This window comes from Ixodes scapularis, unplaced genomic scaffold (assembly GCF_016920785.2).
Source record: "Ixodes scapularis isolate PalLabHiFi unplaced genomic scaffold, ASM1692078v2 PGA_scaffold3__209_contigs__length_174095766, whole genome shotgun sequence".
Taxonomy (NCBI): Eukaryota; Metazoa; Arthropoda; class Arachnida; order Ixodida; family Ixodidae; genus Ixodes; species Ixodes scapularis.
The window spans coordinates 25,586,793-25,612,923 of NW_024609868.1; the positions used below are offsets into that span (position 1 = coordinate 25,586,793).

At 44.1% G+C, this 26,131-nt stretch overlaps 1 protein-coding gene across 1 annotated transcript; it reads right to left on the reverse strand.

The window, feature by feature from the left end:
• Positions 1-2,299: 2,299 nt before the first annotated feature.
• On the reverse strand, positions 2,300-2,842 carry LOC120838614 (the record flags this gene model as incomplete). Its single annotated transcript, XM_040208616.2, has 1 exon — positions 2,300-2,842. A coding segment is annotated over one exon (543 nt), but the record flags the coding sequence as incomplete, so codon positions are not given.
• Between the last annotated feature and the right edge of the window lie 23,289 nt (positions 2,843-26,131).

Below are 26,131 nucleotides of genomic sequence, written 5' to 3' on the forward strand. Positions count from 1 at the left end.
TGGTTTAGTTTAGCGTTAACGCGAGGCCGTACATCTGCGCGCTTTTCAAAAAGAAAGCTTCGAAAGGAACGTGAATATCTTTCCACCGGTAAGTTCGTGAATTGTTGAAGTTCACGAAACTGCTCTGATGATGTAACCGTGTTTGGGACCCCGAGGGTCTGCCTGCATGATACGCCGCTTGCGGCAGCCAGAATGTATGGGAAAATGGCGGACCTTTTCCTCTAGAGTTAGTATGTATGATCTCTATGACCACCGCACAGCCACAACAGTAGTGGAGGAGGCAATTCCGAAAAGCGCGTGAAGAACACTGTGGTCGCCGTGGCCAGACGAGGCAAAAGAGTATCGCTAAAAGCAGCTAAATGCAAACTACTCCGCGGCCACCGTGTCCGCGGCCCACCTGCGGAGCTCTCGTGCTGACAGAACGAAGCCTCCGTGCCTCCGCCACGGAGGAGGACAACGCCGCGAGGCGTCGAAAAGGGATGAAGTATGTCTCACGCGATGCGCGATCCGCGGAGGAAAGAGGTAGATTCCTCCTTCGTGTGGATGCCCCATAAATAGGCAATACCTATTTAGCGGGTTTTCCGGTCACGTCCAATGTTTTTCTCCGCTCTGTTTGTGTTCTCGCTGCCGCGGTTCGATCCTCGCCACTCAAGAGCGCGTTGCTCTGTGTGGCTCGTGGCGCGAACGCCGTGACGTCAAAAGCCAGCTTCGTTCCGATGCTGAGACCCCTCCTGCACATCTTCCCTGTCAGAGAACGTGAATGCCGATCCAACGGATGTTAGGAAAGCTTTATATGACACCTGTCCTCTATGTAAAGTAGGCGCGTGGTTCGTTCGACGAAACACTCCGCAATCATACCAGACAATGGTAGTGATCGTCGACGTACGCGCCGGCCGTCGTGGCAGCACCGAACGCCGGAGCGAATGAGCGTTTAGTGCCGACATGTCCCCATTAGTCGTGGCACTGGGCCTTATATTTATGCATTTAACGTGATTTTTTTTTTATAAATTGCAGTATGATATATAATCTTTTTTAGACGTTTAGTCTTTTTTTTCCGGAAAATAAGCTGCATTATGATATAAACCAAGTTTTGGCGCGAGGGATAATTACGGGGAAATAAATTCCTTCTTTATTCACAGAGGGGATTAAACGCAAGATGCAGCAGCTGCTTGTGGACACGTTTCTAGATTCGTGATGCGTTTTTCGGCGTTTAATTAAATAATGTTGGCATGTCATTGGCTTCGGAGGGATAGCAAGATTTTCTGGACGCGCCAGGTCCTGCGTTTCTTAAGTTGTCGGTGTCTATAGAGCTGTCGACGGCCTTTGTTGTACGTATGATGTTATCGTCTATTTGGGGGAATCTTGCCATTTAATACGTGCAACATGTGCGGTTTTAATTTAAAAAACGAGTACTGAACACGTCACACGGCACTTTCACACACACACACACACACACAGACATATATATATATACATATATATATATATATATATATATATATATATACATATATATATATATATATATATATATATATATATATATATATATATATATATATATATATATATATATATATATATATATATATATATTGTAAACGAAGAGGGGAGAAGGTGATTATTGAATTTATTGCATTAAAGTTAGGGAAAGAGAGCTGGCGAAAAATGGGGCCAGGAGCGGGGACTGAACCCGCAACCATCGCCCCGGACAGGCGAAGGTTGCGTGTTCAATCCCCGCTCCGCGAAGGTTGTAACGATCAGTTGGCTAATTAACTAAAATTCGATAAATAACTTTTTAATTAATGAAAATAGACATATTGTTCCAATTAGAAACTTCTTCAGCGTCATCGAAAAGCACCAAATCAGTCATTTTCAGAAATACTTTGAGCGCGTGAGAAGCGTAGTAGTGCACTAAAGTTACCACTCGTGGAGCAGAGAGAGAGAAATTGGTTTATTGGAAAGGAGAAGAGGTTATCCCGCGAAGATTGGCAGGATGCCTACTTCACACTTAGGGGAGGGAAAGAGGGGAAGTATAGATTATAGAGAGAGAGAGAGAAGAAAAAAAAAAGGAAAAAAAAAATAAAAAGGTATGTACACATATATATACATACTTATATACATTCATCCATGCACATATATACATGTATATACATACACACATGCATACACACACACACCTATGTGCATATATATACATATATATACATACATACACACATGCATATACATACATATGCATAAAGGAAAAGAAAATTCTGTCCGTTATTGTTTGTTCACGTAAAAGTATGTTCTGGGTTTAGAGTATTCGGTCCAGTTTTGTTTTCTTAAGAAAGCGGATGAAGGAGGTCGTTGATTTGACCCTTTCCGATGCGGAGTCCCATGGTCCGAGCAGGTGAGTCAGGGAAAGTGGTTCTCCGTTGGGAAGATGGAGAGAGTTTGCCAGTTCATTTCGTTGACTTGTGTATAGGCTACACTGGCACAGGACATGTTCGAGTGTGTCTGTGACGGCACAGTTCTCACAGAGAGGAGAGTCTAGCTGGCCGGTGAGGTTGAGATAGAATCCCGTTGAAGCTACGTTGAGTCGTATTCGGTGGAGCGTAGTTTCAGTCCGGCGTTTAAGGCCGCGGGGTGAACGAAAGACAAGGAAGGGGTCAATGCTGTGCAGGTGTCTGTAATAATAAAATGGATTTGCCCAGAGGGAACTTATCATAGTTTTAGCAACACAGTTGATTCTTGCCCTAGCATCTGTTCGAGAAAATGGGATTTTTAAACCAGAATTACGTCGGTGAGCATCTTTGGCAGCTAAATCAGCACTTTCATTGCCTTGGATACCACAGTGGCTTGGAATCCATTGTAGCATCAGACTATGCCCATTTTCGATAGCCTCCTGGTGCAGCTTCAAAATTTGATGAACGAGCTGTGCGTTGATGTTCTTGTTTTTAGTGGATTTGAGGCTCTGAAGAGCTGCCCTAGAATCGGTAAAAATTGACCAATCTCGTGAGTCACATGCAGAAATGAAGCGAAGTGCTTCTCGAATCGCTACTAATTCTGCTGCTGTTGATGATGTCGTGTGACCCAATTTTCCATGAAGTCTCTCATTGATTGATGGTATTACGAAGCTGTAACTGGAGCTTTCGTCAGTGCAGGACCCGTCGGTATAGACATGTGTTCGCGAACGGTGATGAACACTAATTATTTCCAAAGAGTGTTGCCTCAATACGGTTAGCGGAATGTGTTTTTTGGAATGTAGCCCTGGAATATTTGTCTTTATATTAATTATTGGATAGGTCCATGGAGGCGATGAAGAGAACTCTGCTGGTTCGAAATCTCGAGGAGTGTCTAAGCTGCCAGAAATAATAACTTGAGCAAATCCAGATGCACTTCTGCTATCTGCTATATCTGCAAGATAGTGATCTTTATGTCTGGTAAGATGACGAAGGTGTGTTCTAAGGGTCTCTTGCAGTCTAAGGACATCTATGGGAATAGCTCCTGCTTCAGCTACAGTTCCAACATTGGAAGTACATTTTGGGAGCCCTAGACAGGCACGTAAGGCTTGAGCTTGCATACTCTCAAGCGCTCTTATATTTGTGCGGCACATCCCATGAAGTACTGGCAGACTGTATCGCATAATGCCGACAAAAAGGGCGTTATATAGTTGGATAAGTGAAGCTACAGATGCACCCCACGTAGTTCCACTTATGAATCGTAAGAGCTGGGTAATGCTAATAAGCTTTCTTTTCAGTTGCCTAACCTGTGGTGTCCATGTTAAACCTTTGTCTAGGATAAGACCAAGAAATCTGTGAGTTTGGACATATGATATAGGGTGAGCATCAATAGTGAGCTGATGCCTAAGCGTACTTTTTCGTGTAAAAGCTATAGCTGCGGATTTTGATGGGCATAGCGATAGTCCACGGCATTTTAAGTAATTTGAAATTGTCTCAAGTGCTTTCTGTAAGCGAATCACATTAAATCGCTGCGTGATTGATGAGGTCCATATGCAGATATCATCCGCGTAAAGAGTTATTCTGACGTTTCGAGGAAGTTTGTTTACAAGTCCTATGAGGGTGATATTGAAAAGTGTGGGACTGAGAACACCACCCTGTGGCACGCCACGAGCAACAATATGCCCAGCTGTTTTCCCTTCTGTCGTCACCATATGAACTGTTCTGTTTTCAAGATAGTCTAAAATCCACGCATACAGACGTCCTCCTATCCCGGCATAGCAGAGTGCGTTGCGGATAGCCTTGTGGCTTACAGAGTCAAAAGCGCCCTTAATATCGAGAAACACTGCAGTGGTGATTCTTCGGGATTTCTTTTGTTTCTCGACGCTAGTTGTGAGGTCAATGATATTATCAAGAGAGTTGCGTCCGCGTCGGAAACCTGCCATAACTTCGGGGTATATGTCATATTGCTCTAGGTACCATTCAAGTCGGGTATGTATCATCCTTTCCATGATTTTTCCAACACAAGAGGACAAAGCAACTGGACGGAACGATGAAAGGTCTAGGGGGGATTTACCTTGCTTAAGGATGGGTATAATGCGCGACGTTTTCCAATCCCGGGGCACCTGGCCCGTTTCCCACGATGTGTTATACAGTTTCAAGAGCCTCACTTTGCCTATTGTACCCAGGTGAAATAAGGCCGCGTAAGTTATACCGTCGGGACCGGGAGAGCTTGTGAAACGTAGTCCAGAAAGGGCCTCGTCTAGTTCTCGTATATCGAACGGTGTGTCCATGTATGGACACGCTCGGAATGGACTGTTGGATTTAACAACTGGAATGGTCGAATTTCCGACGTTTTCCGTGAGCTTTTTACAGTACTCTTCAGCCACAGCTAGTTCCGAAAGGTCTAGTCGGAGGGCTAGTGCACGAAAAGGTTGACGCTGTTATGGTGTCGTCCTTAGACCACGAGCAAGACTGTATATTCTAGAAAGAGGCTTACGAGGATATAATGTTGCGCAATGATCCCTCCAATGACGTTGGGCTAGTTTATCTAGATGGCGTTTTATGCGTTTTTGTTGGCGTCTTACTTTACGAATATCTTCAGGATCATGTGTTTTTCTTGCCTTTCTTTCGTACCTCCTGCGAAGCGCACGAAGACGTTCGTATTCCGCGTCAATGGTAACAAACCTTCGGGGTAGTTTGTATGTCTTTGTGTGTTGTTTCACAAGTTCTCCGATACCGTGGTAGAAATCACCGTCGCTGCTAAATGAATCACATGCTTTTTCAAGATTAACTTTGAAAAGGCCCCAATCTGTCCGTCTGATTGTTGACGATATGGTATTGGATGTAAACCCCTTAAAAAGAGTGTACGTAGGCATATGGTCACTGCTATGGCATTCAATATCTGTAAACCATGTAAGAGAATTCGAAAGGCTCGAGCATGCAAATGTCAAATCTAAGCAGCTGCTTGTTGTGGCGCCCCGGAAAAAGGTTGGGCTTCCGTCATTCAAAGTAAAAAGACCATGCTGATGCGTGAGTGTCACAAGTGAGGTACCTCGGGCGGTTGTTTTTGTACTTCCCCATAAGGGGTGATGGGCATTAAAGTCCCCCGTTAAGATGTGTGGAGAGGGGGTGTTTTTAATAATAGAGCTAATACGCAGGGAGTCAAACTGCGTATTTGGCGGAATGTATCCTGCGATTAGGGTGAACATGTTGCGACCTTGTTTCACAGTTAAAGCGACATACTCGTTGGTGGCATCAGGAGTAAGGCTGTGGGAGATGTAGGTAAGGTCTTTACGAATCGCCACTAGAACTCTGCTTGGAGATCTACCTCGTATCGAGTGAAAAACCTCATAACCAGATAAACGAAAATTGTCGGCAATGTTTGATTCTGATAACGCTATAACCGGAAATTGGTACTTATACACAAATCGGCGAAAGTCGGAAAGACGGCTGCGAAGGCCCCTTGCGTTCCACTGGAAAATGGTTGCTTGGTATCGAATCTTATCTATTGATAGCATGTCCAGATTAGCAGCTGGGGCCTAGGCAGAGAGTAGGCTCAATCATAGTTAAAAGTGCGAGCATGATACCTTTGAAAGCTGTGTCTTACTTGCTGATAAAAAAAAATGTTTTTTGCAGATTGACAGATTAGAGGCAAAAGGACGTCAGTGGTTAGGTTGGTTTTTTCATTAAGCTGGATCGGCGATGACTCCGATCGTGGCTCCTTGAAAAGGGCTCTGGTGGGGATCGTAGGCTTGCCTTTCTTCATGGGGATAGTGAATAGTCTTGATATGTTGAATAATTTCCTATTGCGGACGCGTTTATGCGGCTTCTTGGTGCTTCCCGCGTTTATAATTCTCCCATAAGCGGAAGAATCATTTTAAGCAATGATGTGATGTTTCGTGCCCATTGGGCGTCGACAGAAGATAATAGGCTATAGGCCATGCGAGCTGCTTTTTTGAAAAGCGGAATCCAGCTCTCCCATGCATTCCCTTTGATTGGCGGAGCGCCAGAGGTGGAAGTAGTCTTCCGCATTGGATCAGGAGTGACAGCCGCTGACGTCGACGGCCTTTCCTTTTCTCCCTTGGGTTCTGAAACTTGACTTTTTCGGACATTTGAGGGAGGGGCCGCCTTCGTGAGCTGTTGTTGATTCTTCTTTACAGCTGCAGCATAGTCATGGGAGCTTGGGTTCTGCTTATTAGATGTCTCATTTATTGCGTTCTGTGAGTGTAGAGGTCGTTGTTCAATTTCAGCCGTTTGTTTTGTTTCCGTCTTTTGTGAGACGGCGGATCTTGCGACGCGAAAGTCAACTGCGTGTTTGCGTGCGTAGCTGCGGGTCTCACTTCCTCTCTGCCATTTTGGGCAGGAAGAGGACGTGGCAGCGTGAGCTGGACTGCAGTTTGCGCATTTTTCTTGACCAGAACACGTGTCGTTGCTGTCGTGGGCTTCTCCACAGCGACTGCAGATAGGTGGGCGCTTGCAGTTGGCTTCGCGATGTCCATATCCACAACATTTGCGGCACTGAATTGGGCGTTCCTTGAACGGGGTCACCGGATGGCGAACGTGACCGAGATAAACAAAACTCGGCAAAGCTGTTTCGCTGAACGCTATCTTTACTATGGAACTTTGTCCAAGCCGTCGAATTCTCGCCACTCGGCCTTCTGGTGATCTCACATGCTGTTCGATTTCGGCATCAGAAAGTGAAGTGTCGACGTCTTTGATCACTCCTACTGCGAAATGCCGCGGAACGGGCTCGTACGCCCGAACTTTCAAGCCGCAGATCTGAGTGCAGGCAAGGAGCGCACGGGTCGTCTGGCCATTTCGAGTATCCACTGCGATCAGATTTAATCTGCTGTTGGGCCTAATCTCGTGGATGCATTCGGGACACATCTGTTCCAATGCAACAGATAGTTTTAGACTGCTGATCGCTGTGATCCTCTGGTTTTCAGCCGCTGGTACAAAAATTACAGTCAGGCCAACTGTCGTGGTAGGCGAGTTCGTAACTGTGTCTCCGCTTTTGCTTGAACTGGAGTTCTTTTTGCGCTTCTTGGATGTCTTGGCATCGTACCATTCACCTTGGTCGGTGTCGGCGATTTCCATGTCGCTAGTTAACATTTCAGCGTTGGGTGGAGATATGTGGGGTCCGTGGTCAGGAGCTCTAACTTCTGCCAGGTTAGTGACGGAGGCTTCGTTCTCTAGCTCGGCGATAGAGGATCCGCATGTTGAAGGAGGCATGCTGTAGCGCTCAGTTGGAGTTTTCTGACTTGCCGTTAGCGAAGGGGTTGCGGTAGCCATGGCGAAGTGAAATCAGGGTTTATACCCCGAGCCGATCGAAAGCCACCCCTCCGACAGGCGGAGGAAGCCTTATTAATTGTTCGCTGAAGCTAGAGTTGTCTAAACTGGCGGTATTATAAATAGAAATAAGCACAAACAGATGAGCCGAGAAAATCACAGACCTGTTCGAAGCGCTTCGTCTTCCTTTCTCGTGGAGCAGGTACAAAGCTAGCGGTTGCGGTAAGGTGCCGGCGCGATTTTTCCGTCTCTTATCTTGCCCCAACCTTGTACCTGCTCCACGAGCCGTAACTTTAGTGCACTACTACGCTTCTCACGCGCTTGAAGTCTTTCGGAAAATGACTGATTTAGTGGTTTTCGGTGACGCTGTGCAAGTTTCAAATTGGAACCATATGTTCATAATAACTTACAGCGCGACTGGGACAAGGACTCGCCCAATTGTCCATTTTGCTAGGAACCATATGTCTATTTTCAATAATTAAGAAGTTAATTAACGAATTTTAATTAATAAGACAACTGATCGTTACGATTAGCCCCCTATATTATGCCCCTCTGGCCGTATAACTCACCTGCACAAACCGTATCAGTGCATCTTTTACGGATATTTTTTTAAATAAATCTGTTCGAATGAAAAATGAATACCCGGTATATATATATATATATATATATATATATATATATATATATATATATATATATATATATATATATATATATATATATATATATATATATATATGGGTGGTTTCATCTCAAATCGTGCAGGCAAAAAGGGTCGAATTTTTAATTTCGATGAAAAAAATATATGTTATGCCGCCGTTTCTAAAACCGCAGTCGACACAAACCGCAAGTTCGTCGGATTTTTTCTTCTCGACTTATCAATTTTTAAAGAGGCCGCGGCGAAAAGCAGTGTTTTTCACACCCGTCGTGGGTCGGATGTTTCGCTTGATCTCCCGCCATGGATTTTCAGTCCACATTATATTATCTTCTTTGAAGCACTCTGTGGACACATTTAAAAGGCTCCAATACCATGAAATAATTTTAGGCCTTTTGCTTCTTTTCTGTAAAAATGTCAAAAACGCCTCCTCGGTCAATTGTTGACGAACTTTGACAATTAATTACTGGCGATATACTTGGGTTACACCGATATTTTTTATGTCCACGGAGAGCCCAAAACACGCTCTTTCTATTTATTATAAAATGCCTTGGCTGTATAAAGTATCCTTTGCGGTACGTTTACGTTAATATTATGCAAAAACCAAAAAGTACCATTTTTGAAATTGATTTTCTCAAAAAACCCATTTTTATTTTTTTTATTTTTTGTTAAAATGTAGATATGATAGTTCTCTACACGAAAATCAAGCCTAGAAAGTGTATATTTTGTTTGTATGTTCTACATTTAAGCATCAATATCGTACAAAAACGTGTTTTTACGGCTCGAAATGGACTTGCGAATTGCGCGTCTTCACAAGCTTGGAAATAGTTTTTTTCTTTTTTTTCAACGTTCCCACATAAAAATGAAATACAGTATTTCCACCCTGATATATTTATTGATTATTTAAATTTTATTATAGGCGGCAAGCTACATCGGAGGAGTTCCAAAAAGAGAAAGCAACACTTCTTAACAGACCAGCAGGCGTCGTAAATGTTTAACGTGTAGGAGTCGGCAGACGTCTTATTGATTCGGGGCCCTCATTGGCCTGCATGAACGTCTCGCCCTTTCGGAGCCAGCAGATGACCACGACCTTTCGCTCTCGTTGTGTTAGATGGGACGGCCCGTGACAGTAAAGCGAGCAGCGCACCCTGTGTCACGAGGAGTGAAATGGTACGATTGTTTCGTTGACGCGGCGAACAGTGACAGCCACCCAGGAGGAGTCTGTCAGAGTATTGCACAGGGGAAAGCAAAAGAATCGTTGCCTGAAAGGATGAGGACACCACGGCCTTACAATGTCGACGGTCAACAACTGTTGTGCCAGCCAAAACAACGCCGCGTGCGTGCTAAAACCGGCGGCGCGGGACAGAAATCCCGCAGACGCACACACGAAGATGGGCCGGTTTCTTTAGGGATGTGGAGAAATTTGAAACCAGCCATCCGTGCATGCGTGAAACGATACCGCCTGTTTGCCCTAGCTTCGAGCGCCCTATCCTTACCTTGAAACGGCCGTGCTCTCTCTCTCTCTCTCCGGGGAGATCCGATAGCACCGAAGGGTTATCTATTAAACTTGAGGAAGAAAACGAGAAGGGAGTGTTTAAGTTTAATTATCCCCACCAACCCGCTCGTTCTGTCCTTATAAAGGGTTATCTCTTTTGGAAACAGCAAAGCCCGGAGACTGATATTAAAACGAGCGTGTTGGTAAATATGCTTGTGTTTGTATTCTACCCGGAGACTAGTTGGGTCGAAGTCAGCCTCCTTGTCAAGTATAACCGTTTGTGAAGAGTGGGCTTCTCTCGAGATGAAACGTTAGCGCCGGCTGACGTGTTCTTTTGAAAAAGGGAAGGGGAAAGAGAAAGTTTGAGTAACTGCAGAAACTACCTCGAAAGCTCCTCTCCCGATGTGAAGCTTGAAGCATAGTCTCGGTTACCTTCTCGCGCATCGCCTGCTGGAATCTATTCTTCACTTTCTTTCGTACAGCCACTGTTCCGCACAGCCGTCGTGGATGTGCGTAATAGAGGGAGGAACAGATTCGAGCATCATGTGGACGCCGTCATCCTGCCAGACTTCAATGTCGTGGGACCGACTCGTCTGTGTTTCTCCGCCCCGCTGAACTTTGTTTCTCAAATGCGATTTTTTCTGAACGTTTTTTTTTTTCAATGTTTTTTTACTAACTGTTTGTTAGCACTGTTCAGTTGTTGGGTTTATTTCATCATGGCGGAGCGGCCTGGCGGTGATGTAGAGAGCGTGTTCGCACGCATTTGGTTGCGTCCCGTTCAGGGAATGCCCGGGGGAGTTGGTTTATGTTCTTGCTATGTGCGGCTGAGTTTTCCCGTCTTTATTAAATTATTGATCTTTTGTTTTGTTTTACCTTTACGTGCCGTCGACTTCTTTGTCTGACTCTCCACCAGGCGTGGACCTATCGCCTTGCCACCGCTCGAACCTAAATACTTTATTTATTTTTTTTTTAACGCAATTTTTGTTAAGATCAGAGTTGGGCAATTTAATTCCTATTTATTTATTTTTATTTCCTACCCCTCTTCATGACACACTCTCTGTGTGTTTCGGACCGTTTCTGTGTCACCACTTTTGTGTATTACGGAAGTGAAAGGACATTCCCTGGTGACCTGTGCGATGTGCGGTGAACAAGCCCCAGTGTTTGGTTTCGTAAAGAATTGTATATAATATATCGACGATGTGGTGACTTTCTTTGTCTTAGTAATATGACAGCTAATAGCTAGTCGTGCTAGTTTACTTTGAAAGGTTTATAAATCGAAACAATACAACGTCTGTGCCTTTTGGTTATTGAAAGTCTACTAGGCCTGCTGATTTGGTTAGATATGTATCTCATGGTTCCCGCTCTTATCAAAACATACATAAATATTCAATATCACAAAATACGTTTATAATTGATTACAAAATGCAGAAGAAAATTCAAGAAAACTTTTTCACAATTCATAGAGACGCATGGGTCGCTATGTCTGACTTAGGTCTTGCAAAACAAAGACGTCTTTTTCCGATATTGAGGCCTAAATATAAAACATGCAAACAAAATATACACTTTCTAGGCTTAATTTTCGTGTAGAGAACTATCATATCTACATTTTAACAAAAAATAAAAAAAATAAAAAATGGGTTTTTTGAGAAAATCAATTTCAAAAATGGTACTTTTTGGTTTTTGCATAATATTAACGTAAACGTACCGCAAAGGATACTTTATACAGCCAAGGCATTTTATAATAAATAGAAAGAGCGTGTTTTGGGCTCTCCGTGGACATAAAAAATATCGGTGTAACCCAAGTATATCGCCAGTAATTAATTGTCAAAGTTCGTCAACAATTGACCGAGGAGGCGTTTTTGACATTTTTACAGAAAAGAAGCAAAAGGCCTAAAATTATTTCATGGTATTGGAGCCTTTTAAATGTGTCCACAGAGTGCTTCAAAGAAGATAATATAATGTGGACTGAAAATCCATGGCGGGAGATCAAGCGAAACATCCGACCCACGACGGGTGTGAAAAACACTGCTTTTCGCCGCGGCCTCTTTAAAAATTAATAAGTCGAGAAGAAAAAATCCGACGAACTTGCGGTTTGTGTCGACTGCGGTTTTAGAAACGGCGGCATAACATATATTTTTTTCATCGAAATTAAAAATTCGACCCTTTTTGCCTGCACGATTTGAGATGAAACCACCCATATATATATATATATATATATATATATACAGGGTGTTTCAGAAAACGCAGGCCAAATTGCTCCTGCGAAAACTACTCATCGCAACGAAAAGAGGCCTGTGGCGTCTTGGTCCTGGGCCAGGGGCCCATTTAGGAAAATTATTAAAGTCTGGGATAATTAAGTTGTTAATTATATTTGCGTAATTAGCTTTTTTAATATTGTGTTAAAGGGCATGGTTTAAATAAAAAATTGCTCAGCATCATCGAAAAACACTAAATCGACGAATTGCAGAGTGATAGAAAGCACGCGAAGCATTTACGGCTTTCTGAACAACCGCACAAAATCGACGGGTTTTTAAGTTTCGGTTTGCTATCAGAGCGCATCTCAGCCCCGGCGGCACCGCGCCCCGGGGCTGAGATTTATAACGTTACCAAAAAAAGTAACGTGTTACCCGTCAGGCATTTAAACTAGGCCACTTATAAATGGGATTGTAAAAGCTTACGAATCGAAACAAAAAATGCAATCGGGCCTGCTAAAAATTTTACCGCACGATTAAAGACAAAAAATGACAACAAAATAACTACAGTTTTAATATGTAGTAGCAGCCAGGTCATGTTTATTTGATTACGAGCGTAGTCATACCGTTGCTTGGGCGTTCGTTTGTAACGTATCATTTCTAATAAACACACATCGAATGAAAACTCTCCTACCATTTTTGAAACGTTTGGCAGACATGACGTAGGTTTATAAAAAGCCGCTACCATATATTTGGCGACAATAACATTCTTCTTATACTATGCCAAGGAATGCGTACGTATACATGGACACCTGGCAGCGTAAAAAACCTAGACGTGGCGATTACGGTCACTCCAATCATCGCTCTGCAACTTATGAGATTGCGCCACGAGTCGATTAGAACGCAGAAAGAGCAAGAAGCACAAAGTCTCGCTGCAATAAACAGGCGTCTACGCTATATTTATCCCAAGAAACGCGCGGGCAACTTAGACAGCTCTCGGAAAGAGGCGACTCTAAGAACGCACTCGTCCCAAGGTAGACAGAGGTCGGTATCCAATCCGCCGGTCTAAAGGCTCTGTTATATCTCCGACGTCGATCGTAGCAGACACCACTACCGATTGGTTGCAGATATCTGTCCCTGCCCGCCGGCCAATCAAAAGCTCACGCTCTGCGCCACGCTACGTTTTCTGCGCTCAACCCCGGAGAATAACAGAGCCTTTAGTGGCGTCGGTGAGGTCAACGTCGGTGGCCGGCGTTTGGGGAAGAGGAGGAGGATTGGGGGGGGGGGGGGGGGGGGGGAGGGGGGGGCAATTTAGAGGTGATCTATACCCGTTTTCACCTCAAGAAAAAAACAAGTTTTCCGCATTGTTCATACGCGGCGCAAAGTAGTTCTTACGAGATTTAGTTGTCGGAGGAAAAAGCGATGCTTTTGGCATCTGGAACATGTATACGTCTTGATACGAGAACATCTATCTAACCTAGAATTTGCCTACATATATCTTAATTGGTTACAGAAAGGGGAAAGTCAGTAATATTGCGCGAGGAGCCGGACTTTTTTTTACAACGGTTCTCGAGGTGGAAATGGGTCTAATTTTCCACAAAGTCGTTTGTTTCACTGCCAGCATCGGATCCTTTTTGTTGAGTCGGCAGACGTTATCTAAGGTCCTCGCTTCTTACTGGCGGAATTATTTCCTTTTCGGGCTCGGCATTAATTAACATCCGCACGTCTCCAGCCTTCCAAGCGCCTCTATTTCATGATCTTTTTGCGATCGTATTATCGTCTTCAGGTTTAAGCACGCTAAAATTACTGGGTTCCAGAAGTGCTTTTTATTTTACACTGCTCTGTTTCGCTGAAAAATAGCGACGAATCGGCTTTCTTTCTGCAGTGCGAAGCGTACGAAATCTCGTTTCGAGTAAAGTCAAGGTGCGAAATTGTATTCGTTTTAGGCTTTTTTTTTTTTTTTCTTCCAGCGGAGGTTTATGTTAAAGTGCCGTCCGCAGTAATATACAAAAACGCTAAAAATGGCAAATCAAGTTAAACAAAATAAAACAGAGAATGCATGAAACCGTGTTTTATGATTTACCGAGAAAAAAAAATGAATCCAATCAATTGTACACTCAGAGAAATATCCCCATATTTGCCTAAATATGCGCATTGATTACTTACAAAAAGTGTCTGTTCTTTAAGTTTATTCGTATTCATCGAACGCATTTTCGTATTCATTACTCGGGCGTACAGCTGCCGCGCTCACAAATTGGCTTTTCCGCGTTTTCTGAGATTTAAAATTGGGGAATTCGAGCTCCTACGCTTACAACTTTGCCGCACGCACGGTCTTGTTGTGGGAAAGACGACTTTACAAAGGCAGAATGGAAAACGACGTTTTATGTCGGCCTGAGCCGGTAATCCTAAATATTCCGGTCGTCTGCTTTAAAGTGCCAACTAACATCTGCCGAAAAAAAACTTACCGTTGGCCAAGGTATTTAGCATCAAAATGTATGCCCTTACTACTTAAAGCTGCAGTCACACTTTTAATCCATCATTAAAAAAAAAAAAAAGAACTACCTGAAGACAAGTTCGAAGCATACATATGTACGAAGCATACAGGCTTCGAAGATGCTTTAGGCTTGCCCGCAGACATTTCTCTCATCGTGTTTGCAGACAAACTCCGTGCCTCTTGTATGATGTATGTATGAGCAGTATGTGACTTCGGCTTAATGCAACTGCTTGGAAACAAAAGCCAACAGGAGAGAAACACAATTGACGCGAAGCACCTTTTAAAGACAAGGACTCTAGCGCTAAAGATTAAAACGAGCAGCCAGGGTGTAAGCAAAAAACAATAATTCGAGGAGAGACAACAACTCAAGACAAGATGGAACCAAGCGACATCAGGTGATTGTGGGGTTTCAATGTTATACATACAAGGAACAACGAGTGCGAACCCGGGTAAACATTCTGACACTCTTTAACGTCATCAGCACAGCCTTATTTCGCTTCCTGTCTCGTCGGCCCCGTAAGACGACGAAACGTGAAGAGCTTCCAAGCAAAATGTTTACGCAAGGAGGTAAGAAAGCTGCTTTCACTTCTTTCTCACGATTCAACAGCCGTAAAAAAACAGGCAGTGTAGTTTCAAATACCGTCTCTCAGCTCTTGCCTCAATAAAAAATTAAAAAAAAAGTACTGGGTGTTTTAAAAAAAGATTACAGCGTTTTTCTTTTTGCGAAAATAAACGACGCGTCGTCGAACGTTCTGGCTCCGATCAAATGTACCGCTAGTGTTTGAGACTATGGGCTAGAGTTTCAGAGTTACCATTACCTATATGAAGAAAGTGTACGTGATTTTCGAAACATTTCAATTGACAATATTGCGGCCAACAACGTCCACAGAGGGATATAAAAGGTGTCTCCGCTACCGTGAGCGGGTTTCGTTTTCTCATTAAAAATGTTTCAAAGTCGTCTATAGACTATACGCTGAATTACAAAACTTTGAAATTTAATCCCAACTGCTGGTCCTACATTTGGGCAAATGTAGAGCGTTCAGCAACGCGCAGCCTATTCTCTTTTGTTAAAAAAACACGGTTCACTTGTTTCCAAGACACTAGGTATTGCGACAATTTGTTGCGACTTACTGACGACCAATCAGGCCACTCTACTCCAAGGTCGGTCATTTCACAAATTTGACACTTTAAAGATGATTGCTTTAGTTGAGGCAACTCCCAACAAAGTATTAAGCAGGAGTCATTTGGATTTAAATAAACGTTGCTTATGTCAGAAACGTCCAGAAACTGGTATTTTTTGGTTTCACCTTTTTTTTCGGTTTCACTGACCAGCGGGTGTTAATCGGCTTATTTTGATAAAAACAAAGCGCCTGCGGCCTCGTTATACTAATTCTCTCTGCTTCGCGAATTGCTGTCGCAACGACTATGTCACTCGTACTTAAAATATTTCGGCACGTGTATTCGCATTTATATTCTCGGCTTTATGCGCTGGTCAATGAATAGTGTTATTAACTTTTAAATACGTACAATAATACTCAAACTAAACTCTAGGAAAGTTCTGCTCACATCTCGGGTTTGTTTTTGGTTTTGGGATATGGTTGGTTGGTTGGTTGGTTGTATTGTTTGCCAGACGTGACATTTAAATAATAATGGCCGGTGTATGCTTATACAGCGGGAAGTTAGTCTTCATGTGCGTCTAGTGTCACAGCTGTAGATGAAAAATGTAGCCAGCGCAGTACTACCGCTAGCCTGGTGTCTTTTGCGTGAATCACACTGTACTGATACACGACCGCATGCCTGCACGATGCTCATCCAGATCGAAACGGGCAGGGGTGGGGATGGAACCCAGGATCTCGGAGCTTGAGCTTTCGCTCCAAGTGCTCCGAGATGGTGAGCGCAAGCTCACTCGGCCACCGACCTCCTGGTTTTAGGAGGCGTTTCCAATATTAGGTAGGAGTGTGTGGCCTACGTTGAGTGCTCGCATTTTTTTTTTCTCTCAAAACTACGAAGTGAAAACAGGGTAACAAAGTTCGTGCGAAAGAATTCAGTTGAAATTGAACCTCCTTTGTATAAGCAATGTTGTCTGTTTCTAGAAATATGATCGACGTAAACAAACAGAAGCTCTTTTTTGGCCTTTGCCTCGTGTTTAGAATTTGCACTTAAATCACTCTGGCCCTTTTAGTTCTCCGGGTTACTTTCCCCCTTGACATCCGGCGTTTGAAGAATACACAGACGGACCCTACATTGGCGCTCTCTTATTTATTGTCCTCTCTAGGGTGCGTCTTTCAACGTAAATCATTATTTCTGTCGTCATAAATCAAAACCCTGCACTCAATTCGTCTATTTTAAATTCGCGATGCAAGGCAACTCCCCCAGCTGACTGGAAAAGCTATCTTAATTTTGATATTCCATGACCGGCAGTTTTCCCTGGCGCGGACGTGTATTTTATTAGACTATTTGTCAAACTATAATTACGACAGCTCAAGATCCGCAGGTCATGGTTTTCGTTACCGCTTCTCAGCCACTGAGATTGCGCCATTAGCCAATAAGAAAGCCGAAAAGCCAGCCATGAAGCAAGACGCATGATCATTATAAGACAAGCCCTGCGTTCATTAAGCTGACTAAAGACCAGGCCTGGCTTACTTCTGTTGCTTCAGTTTAACAAAAAAGAAAACAAATTTGTAAATTGACGAGGAAAGATGAAAACAAAACGACGTAGGTTAATGTTTAAGAAGGTGGGTTGGGGGAACGGGGGAGTGGGGGGGGGGGGGGGGGGGAGGGGGGGGGCGTTAAGAAACACGCTAACCGCTTTTCGTGAGAGGAGTTGCCTGGAAACTCTAAAAGAGGAATGCCAGAAAAACGTAGGAGTCGGTTGTTCTCAGCAGGGCGGTGCCTCTGACAGCAAACAGACAGCAGCACTGCGGCAAGTTGCCAAAAATTCACTTTACGCTAGCACCAGGTCTGCCTGCTTCCTTGCTTGCTTGACTAAACGGTATTTTTAGTTTTCGGTAGCTTGTGCTTTCTTTTTTAGGTGGATTTTGATGCCAGAGGGTGTCTTAGTCTAAGACAACAAACCAAATGTTGCTGAATCAACACCCCGCATAGACGGAAAAGAAGCCGACAGCTCCTGTCCTTCGCCACTTTGTTTAACTCGGAGGCTGGATTTTTTTTCTTTTTTGAAGTATCACCCAGTTGGAAAGATGCTGAGTTTAAGGTCAGGGCGCTTATTTGTGGATCTGAAGGTGCGGTTTCTGAAACAAATGGCTTTTTCTATGCAGTTTTAAAAGCACCTTTTTCCAAATAAAAACGGCATCTATCGACACATTTGGGTATTTTAAGTACCAAACCAATAAAGGGAACCTGTCCCACCCCAGCGGAGGGTTGAGGGTTAATCTTGACTACCTGGGGACCTTTTGATGCGCAACCGAACACGGCGCCTTTTCCGCAATGACAGATTGGGCGCCGGCATTCGAACCTTCGTTGCTTGGGTAATATGACGAAATGTCTATTATAGATGCATACGTTGTTAGAGTGAACAAATTTACACTTGCTCGGTTCTCATGGTTCGGCGAAAAAGAATAATAAAAATCGTTCAGCCTTTCCACTCTCGTGAAAAAGGAAGACCAGCGGAGCTGTACTCGATACACTGTGTGCTTCTTCTTCGTCGTCTTCTGTTTTTCGCGCTGTTTCCTACGATGAACTCCCACCAACGCGCCCAACTATCCATTCTTCTATTATAGCTGGAAAGGTTGCCGGCATCTACAAGCGACGGCGGAAACCATACTGGTTGTGTGCTTGCCGCCGTCGCTTATAGATGGCGGTAGCTGTCCAGGCAGGTTTGTGTTGATATACCGGACACGATCCTGGGGAACCTAGCCCATAACAGCTCCGCTGTAAAAGAAATTCGAACAACGCAGTATTTTATCAAAACGTGCCGTGCCCAGACTCTAAGCATAGGTCCAAGCACACGAAGACACATCGCTTGCACGATGGGCTTCGTACACAACCCTGTGCAGAGAAAAAAAAAAGAAATGCAGCGTTGCAAAAGTTTGCGAAACAAGAATCGGCCAATCATAACTCTTCCGAGCCATTCCTTTAAAATATATATATTTTTTTTTGTTTCTTGGCTTGCCGAAAGGTTGAAAGCTTTATCTGATTCCCAAACCCTTCGAGCCGCTGCCATTTTTCGTGCACTCTGCGCCTTCGTTGAAATGTGCGGCGGGCGCTCTTCCTCGTGTCTCTGAAATCATCGAGAGACGTAAGGCATACGCTCTCGTGAAGTTCAAGCTTTGGTCGGAACGGAATTCGCTCGTTCTACACGATTCCCTTCGAAAACGTAAAATGAATGGCATTACTGAGCGTCGCTTTATTTTTGTGCCTAAAGCTAACTGAGGAATGGTGGCAGCGAAAAAATTTGAAGCAGACGAACAGGCGGTGAAGCTAGGAGTAACAATAATAATCCTTGGAGTAGTAGAACAAAGCACAAACACAAGTCTCCAAACACAGCGCAGTTTTCTGGTCTGGTGCGCGACTGAAAAAACCCGCCTCATTCTGGTTTCAAATCAGAGACCTCTCCATTTCTAGCTTGCTCGCATCTTCGCATTAATTGCACACTCATCAAAACCTTAAAATGCAGGCCGTTCACCCTTGTTTGAGTTAGACTGGTGGCCGCTGATGAAGCCTGTTTTTTCCACGGACGTCTAACTCCTGGGTTGCTTAGTGCTTAGTTAATAGAGCACTCCACTAGAAATGGAGAGGTCCCTGGTTCGATCTCGGGACCAGGCGGATGTTTTAATCCGCGCATCAGTAACCTAGCTGTGAACAAAATGTAAGGGCGCAAACGAGCTGGTGTACACTGCACATGGTTGAAAAAAACCCGAGACTGCGGGTAAACGACACAACACTACAAAGTCTCTAATAAAATACTCTAATAGTCAAAGTCTCTTAGAGACTTTGTAGTGTTGTGTCGTTTACCCGCAGTCGCGGGGTTTTTTCAACCTAGCTGTGTTTGGAGATTTGTGTTTGCCCTTGTCCCTTTGGTTCCTTTGTTCCTCTTCTCCAGGGATTCTTATAGTTATACTTGCCCAGCTCGTTTGCACCTTTGCAGCCATTGCCTTCTCGTCACAAGTTAGGAAGTAGCCGTCAAGCTTAGATAAGCCAAGTTCGACGGCTAGGCGTAACGTTTCTCCTCGTAGCCATTCATAAACAAATAGTGCATAAAGTGGCTATATTTCTTATTTCTTATTAACGTAGAGGTCCACCATAGAATTTGCGGTATTTGCGATAGACTACCCAACTCGACGTTATAACCTGGCAAATGTGAGTAGAATATGTAAATAAACAACAGACCGGTCAAATGAAAATACAGGTTTGGTGCACTGTCTGATGACGCACTGCGTGATGCCAGAGTATTAATATGCGGTTTTATTTTGACGACGTGCACACTCAATTTATTTGCAAGTTAATTTTAGCGGCAGATAGTTTACACCGTGGCCCATTCAAAGATGGCACTGTGATAAGGTCTTTTTTTTTTTTTTTCAAGTGAAACGTGAACCGATATTTGTTTTTACAACATTACGCATTGGCAACCGAAGGTTTGCTAATCCGGTATCAATAGCAGATACATCTGATTTATCTTTTATCTACATTTATCACATGATTGCTCTCAGAAATTGCCTAGAATGCAGAAAAAATATAAAATTATACGCAGGTGTTAATATGTGTTATTTTTTTGCAATTGTACTAAAAGTGTATTATACCTCAAATGTAAGCATCAAATTGTGAAAATCGATAAAAAAAGCTTATACTTTGTTTCATCAAAAGTCCAAGCACCGTCAAAAGTTCGAACAGATGCAAACACCGACACAGATGCTAACAGTGCAAATTACTTGACATTCACTGGGATTGATTTGTTTAGCAGATGCTAAAACACGTAAAGATAGATGACGAGATTCATATTAAAAATAGCGCAAAAGAGACTGGACAAAAAGACGGAGAAGCACACAGGACAAACGCTAACTGGCAACTAAACTTTACAGAAAGCTTCCAACTTTGCTATCGCCATGCACGCGCTTAGTCTCGTTCAACCAAAACAGGGCGTACCGCCAAATCCGCACATTCATACCGCCCACCGCCTGTTCCAAAAAGTCAGCAAAACAGCTACATCACCCCGCCGCACAATCCGAACGAGAAAATAATAGAAAAAACGCCGCGTTAATATTGTCAAGTTAGATATTGTATTATAGATGACGAGCACATGGCGTTGTCTTTTTGGTGCTGTTTTATTGGTCCCATGGACTCGCAGCGGCGGCTTCGCTCGAAGTTCAGCTGAAACGAAGTGTTGTAGGAGTTTCACATGCCCAGGCAAACAGTGAGCTTGGTGGGCATGTACTGGCTTTGCCCTGATATTATCACGCATGTATCTTTTCCTTGAATAAGTGGAAGTTTGGTAGCTGAAGCGCGAAACAAAATTACAGCCTTCAGTCTTTGCGTCTTCGTCCTCACAGCACTTGGATAGCAGACGTGACTCTGACATTCCAAAAAAAAAAAAAAAAAAAAAATTGCCATTAGTTGTCGACCTTAGGAACAAATCGGGCTAGGTGGCGCAAGCCGCCGCCCGATTCAAAGGATTCATGCTCATCCATCCCTTCATCCATCCATACATAGATACATCCGCCCAATATATATTGTGCAGCCAAGTAGAGGAAGAAAGCTTAGTGTTATTTTTATTAATTTTTTTATTTCGAGCCTTTGGTCAGTGCTTACTTTGCGTTTAGAAGGAATCACGAAAAAACACATATATCCGACAAACTGTTCTTGATCGTTTGACGTGCTCCAATTTACTGTAATAGAAATTTGATATGTCTCGTGTTAGATTGTTATTGCCGGTTCCCGAACTCTTGGCTTATACAAGAAAAAAAAAAAAGAAGTTTAGTCATTTACAAGCCAATTGCTGCCGTAGCTCATTGCCATTATAAAGCATCACAAACAAATTTTCTTTTGGCAAAACAAGGTTGGCAGTAATCATCGTCTAACAGCTTGCGAAGGCTGTAAGTATACTTCTACCTCTGTGCAGAGTCCAACGATACACTGCGCCACATATTCAATTGCTCCTGGTCGCAGCCGATTTATTTTGGTGATCTCTCGTCTTACTCTTTCTAGTCAGTCGTGCAGCAGCCATCATAAGCAACTAGAGCTTGAGCATGAAATAAATATAGACATCCTTATTCAATTCAAGCAACTTTTTTTGTAATTTTGTTTTAGTCTGTTCCAGCTCGGTGGGCAGAGGCTTGCCTCGATCGATCCGAAGTCTCCTTCCTCTACGAGAACGTATTTACGCCGGCGCAGGCCGGCGTAAATACACACCAGCGCCGGGGCGACGGTTCGCCGCGCACCACGACCCACTGCATTATCCAGGCCGCCCGAAGTCTACGCTGCCGCCAGCCAAGTCCAAGTCGAAAAAGAAACAGACGCCACGAAGCAACGGCCAGGCGTTGGGCGCTCCGAGGTTCGGAAGCGAGTTTGTCTTTGCTCCGGTAAACCTAGAGGAGCTGCGGGGACGCCCGAAGAGTTTGTAATCTCGGACGCGGGCTCGAAGTCAACCGAGCATGCTGCTCGGTGTCCGATCCCGCACGTCCTATCGCCTTTTTGGCCGGTGACGTGGTTCTTGGCTTCTTCGAGACACGCCGGGAGATCCTGCGCCCTGGCCGGGGAAATCACGTACTAGCGCAGGGACGTGATCTTGGAAGGACCCGTTTCAGTACTAGGACGCCATCTATTTCGATAGCCGTCGTGATGCCCGTGCCGAGAAACAAAATTTTAAATGGTCAAATAAATACACCGGAACGAAGGTTTATGGCTGAGCTATAAAATAATTACGGTCTGTTTTTTTTTTTCTTGTTTTTTTCAGTTATAAGGAAGTATATCGTCCTGAGTTGTGATATGGGAGAATCTAACGTCACGAAGAAGAGAGGTATATAATACGGGCAGAAAGACGAAGCTGGGACGGATTTATGCGGTGCAGTCCAAGTTGAATAAGCAAATAAAAATGGTTTGTGGAGTTTCCGCAGCGATTTGAAAGATCTGATTACTTTATATATATATATATATATATATATATATATATATATATATATATATATATATATATGAGAGAGAGAGAGAGAAAGAGCACCCAATGCAATTATTACTTCTTGCTGTCTAAGGGCAGTGGAGGGCCGCTGTGGGTATTAAGAATCGCGCTACTGCTGAACGGTACTTCAAATGACATTTTGGCGCAACTGCGAATCAGCTTGCGATCCCGACTCTGAGCGTTACGCCGAGCGCGCGCAAGGTGGGACGTGTCGAGGGCTACAGTTCGTCAATTCTCAAACGAGACTCGACAAAATGTCATTTAGCGTTCCAATATGCAACAGGTACAAGGCTGAAACAGAAAATTGCGGATACTAATAATAAAAGAAAAAAGAAAAACCCGCGCGGGCGCGTTATTGCACAGGTAGCCTTGCTCTTGCTACACAAGTGGTAACTTTAACGCTCCACCGTGCTTCGAACGTGCCCGAGGTCTTTATATGTATATGGATTGATTTAGTGGTCTTGAAGGACGCTCAGCAAGTTTCGAATTAGAACCATATGTTTATTTTTAATAAATAAAACGTTAAACATTTTAGTTAATTAGATGACCGATCGTTACGATTAGTCCCCTTATACTATGTTCCCCTGGCCGTGTAACCCATCAGCACAAACAGCCTTAGTGTAGCTTTCACGGCTTTTTATAAACGATCCTGTTGCGATGCAACAATTTTTCTACTTTCAAGAAATATTGCTTAAGGTTATTCATTGGCATTTATGACGTATGAAACACACGTTGCTTTTTTTCTCTCTCTCTACGCAATGGTAGTTGCAGAAAAAAAAAACAGAAAGAGAGAGAAGAACACCGTTTACCCCCTCTATTTACAACCAGAAAAAGAGGCCACGTGATCTGGAGACGATTATAGCACTCCAATGTTTTTTTTTAGCATAGCCACGGGTTAGAGTTGGCAGAGCACAAAACGCGCGCTGAGTTCCAAGCATTGTTAAAGGGCAACTCCGGTCGGAAACGAAACCAAAATAAACGACTTATATCGCTTTAGTGGCACGAAATATGAAAACTGCCGAAATACTGCGTCAAAGTTAAGACGTGTACTTCACTGAAACCGATTTTAAAGATGCGGCCAGCTACTCTTTAGCGGGCGGCAAGCGGTTTAGCTTTAAGTCAAGAAACACTGGCGCGGCGCTCTTATGACGGCACGTCGTGACTATGGTGCCTGGAACGCGTCTCCGACTGGTGTGTTTACCGCGCCCAAAAAGGTGGTCCCTCAATTTCCGCCTGATGACGTCATAGAAGTGTCATGCTGTCGCCGGTCGCGATCCTGGCGGCGTCTCAACAGTTGTGGTATGCATGGCAGACGCCTGTTCTGCTGCAGGTCGCTCTTTACTGTGACAGTCCACGGAAGCTGCAGCAGCCGGAAATTGGGACGCCGTGACGACAGCGACACTCGCGTTCGCTCGCGCTTTTCGCTCGCATTCCTACGGCCAACCGCCAGGATCGCGACAGGCAACAACATGACACTCCGGCTTCTGTGACGTCATTTGTTGCCACTTGAGGACCACTTTTGATGTATGGGCGGAATAGTACGGCTAAACACACCAGTCGGAGACGCGCTCCAGGCACCGTAGTCGTGACTGTAGAGCTGGTGATCAGTGTTGCCATGCCTCTAGCAGATAGTTTCGATTTAGCCGTAGACGCCCGACACCCAACTTTGAGCCGTGATATTTATAAAACCACACACAACATCGAACAAAAAAAAATTATAAATTGCATTTCAGAGACACAGCTTTAGCTGAAAACAGTAATAATCGCAAAGTCAAAAAGATATTGACACTGCCCTTTAAGGTTCGCCTATTTCCGTTAGCACCGCGACTGGGCACGAGTGCATGTCGAGGCATTGCTTGTCACGAGCCAAAACCGAATGCACACTCAATCTTCGTGTCCACTGGCAGTGAGCAGCGTTGAACATCGCCACGAGTCAAAATCGAATGCCTCCGAAGTCTTCTTGTCCACCGTATGAGCAGCATTTAAATATCGCCACAGCATTTAAATATCGCCAAAGATGATGACGCTGTCCTGGGAATCCCATTGTTGTCACTGTCCCCACAGCTCCGTCATAAAGTTTTGAGAAGGAAAGACTGAAAGAAAATGTCCGCCTTTACCCTTGGGATTTCACCGCGAAGAAGACGCTTCTTGGTCAGTGGCGTTGCGTTCGAGTACTCTTGGGTCCCACTAGGGCCAGTAAGCTGGTGTAAAGCCGAGAAACGTTCCTATTCACGAACACACGCAAACATCACATAAAATAACAAACACCCGCAGTTCAACATTGCATTTGAGTCTTAATGGCCAAACCGACCAAGAGAAAGAACGCTACCGTTTGCAATATTCAGAGACGACTCACCTATGACGAAAAGCGTAGCGTGGAGGGTTTCATAACGCTGCGCGCTCTGCGAGGAAAAAAATCCCAGGAATAGTAGGCCGCGGACGAGGGCGAGCGCACCGGCGTGGGAGGCTGCGCGTAACTCACTCGGCCGTGGCAACGACCAGCCAGGCAGGAAGGAAGGAAGGAAGGAGGGGACAGGGACCGGGCAGCGGAGTCGTAAATCACGGAGCCCCAGCCCCAGCCCCGCGCTCACGGACGGGCCAGCTGCCATACAAGAGGCTCGCTCTACTTACACCGACTCCTCTTGGGTGAGACGTGCGGCGCACCGTGACCTCACCTTGAAACACGGGGATGTCAGATAAAGCGTTAAACGAAAAGAAGAGAGAGAGAGAGAGAGAAAAAAATCACCCTGTAAATAAGCAATCAAGCGAGCTAATTTTGGATTCAGTGTTCGTGCGTTCACTTGCGCAAAAAAAAAATAAAAGCAAACAACTATAGAACTCGCGATGGGTGACTCTTATGAATAACTTATGCTATTCGCCACGGCAGACAAGCCGACGCCATCAACACGCTGCAAAGACGTGACGTTTTAGGCCGCGGTGACGCTGCTCGTACATTATACAAAAGACACGCATCCCCAGAAATCTGTGCCATCGCATGCTAGCGCCATCTCTTGGCGGATTATGGCAACGCTCCCATAGAAGCAATGTATTAAATATAGAAATACGGCAATATTTGCTCAACATCACATTTTTTCAGATTTGCCATGCTACCCGTCCAATCTCTGACACGATCCAATCCTTCCGCAAAAAAGTCAAGATTACAGCGCATAAACTGCAGGTTCCTCATTCGAGTAAATTATTTGATGCATAGCCACTATGGGTGGTATCAGGTTTGATCTGTTTTTAAAATATATTATTAGGTGAGTGAAATAAATTTTAATTTTATATTATAAATACAACCCTCCCCCAATCATATGACAAAGTTTCGTGATTTGTATGATATTTTGTAATGCGTAGAAAAAACATCCTTCTGGGGCACCTCTCCCAAACGTGCCACACAAAGTGATTTTCAAACCTCCCTAATTTAA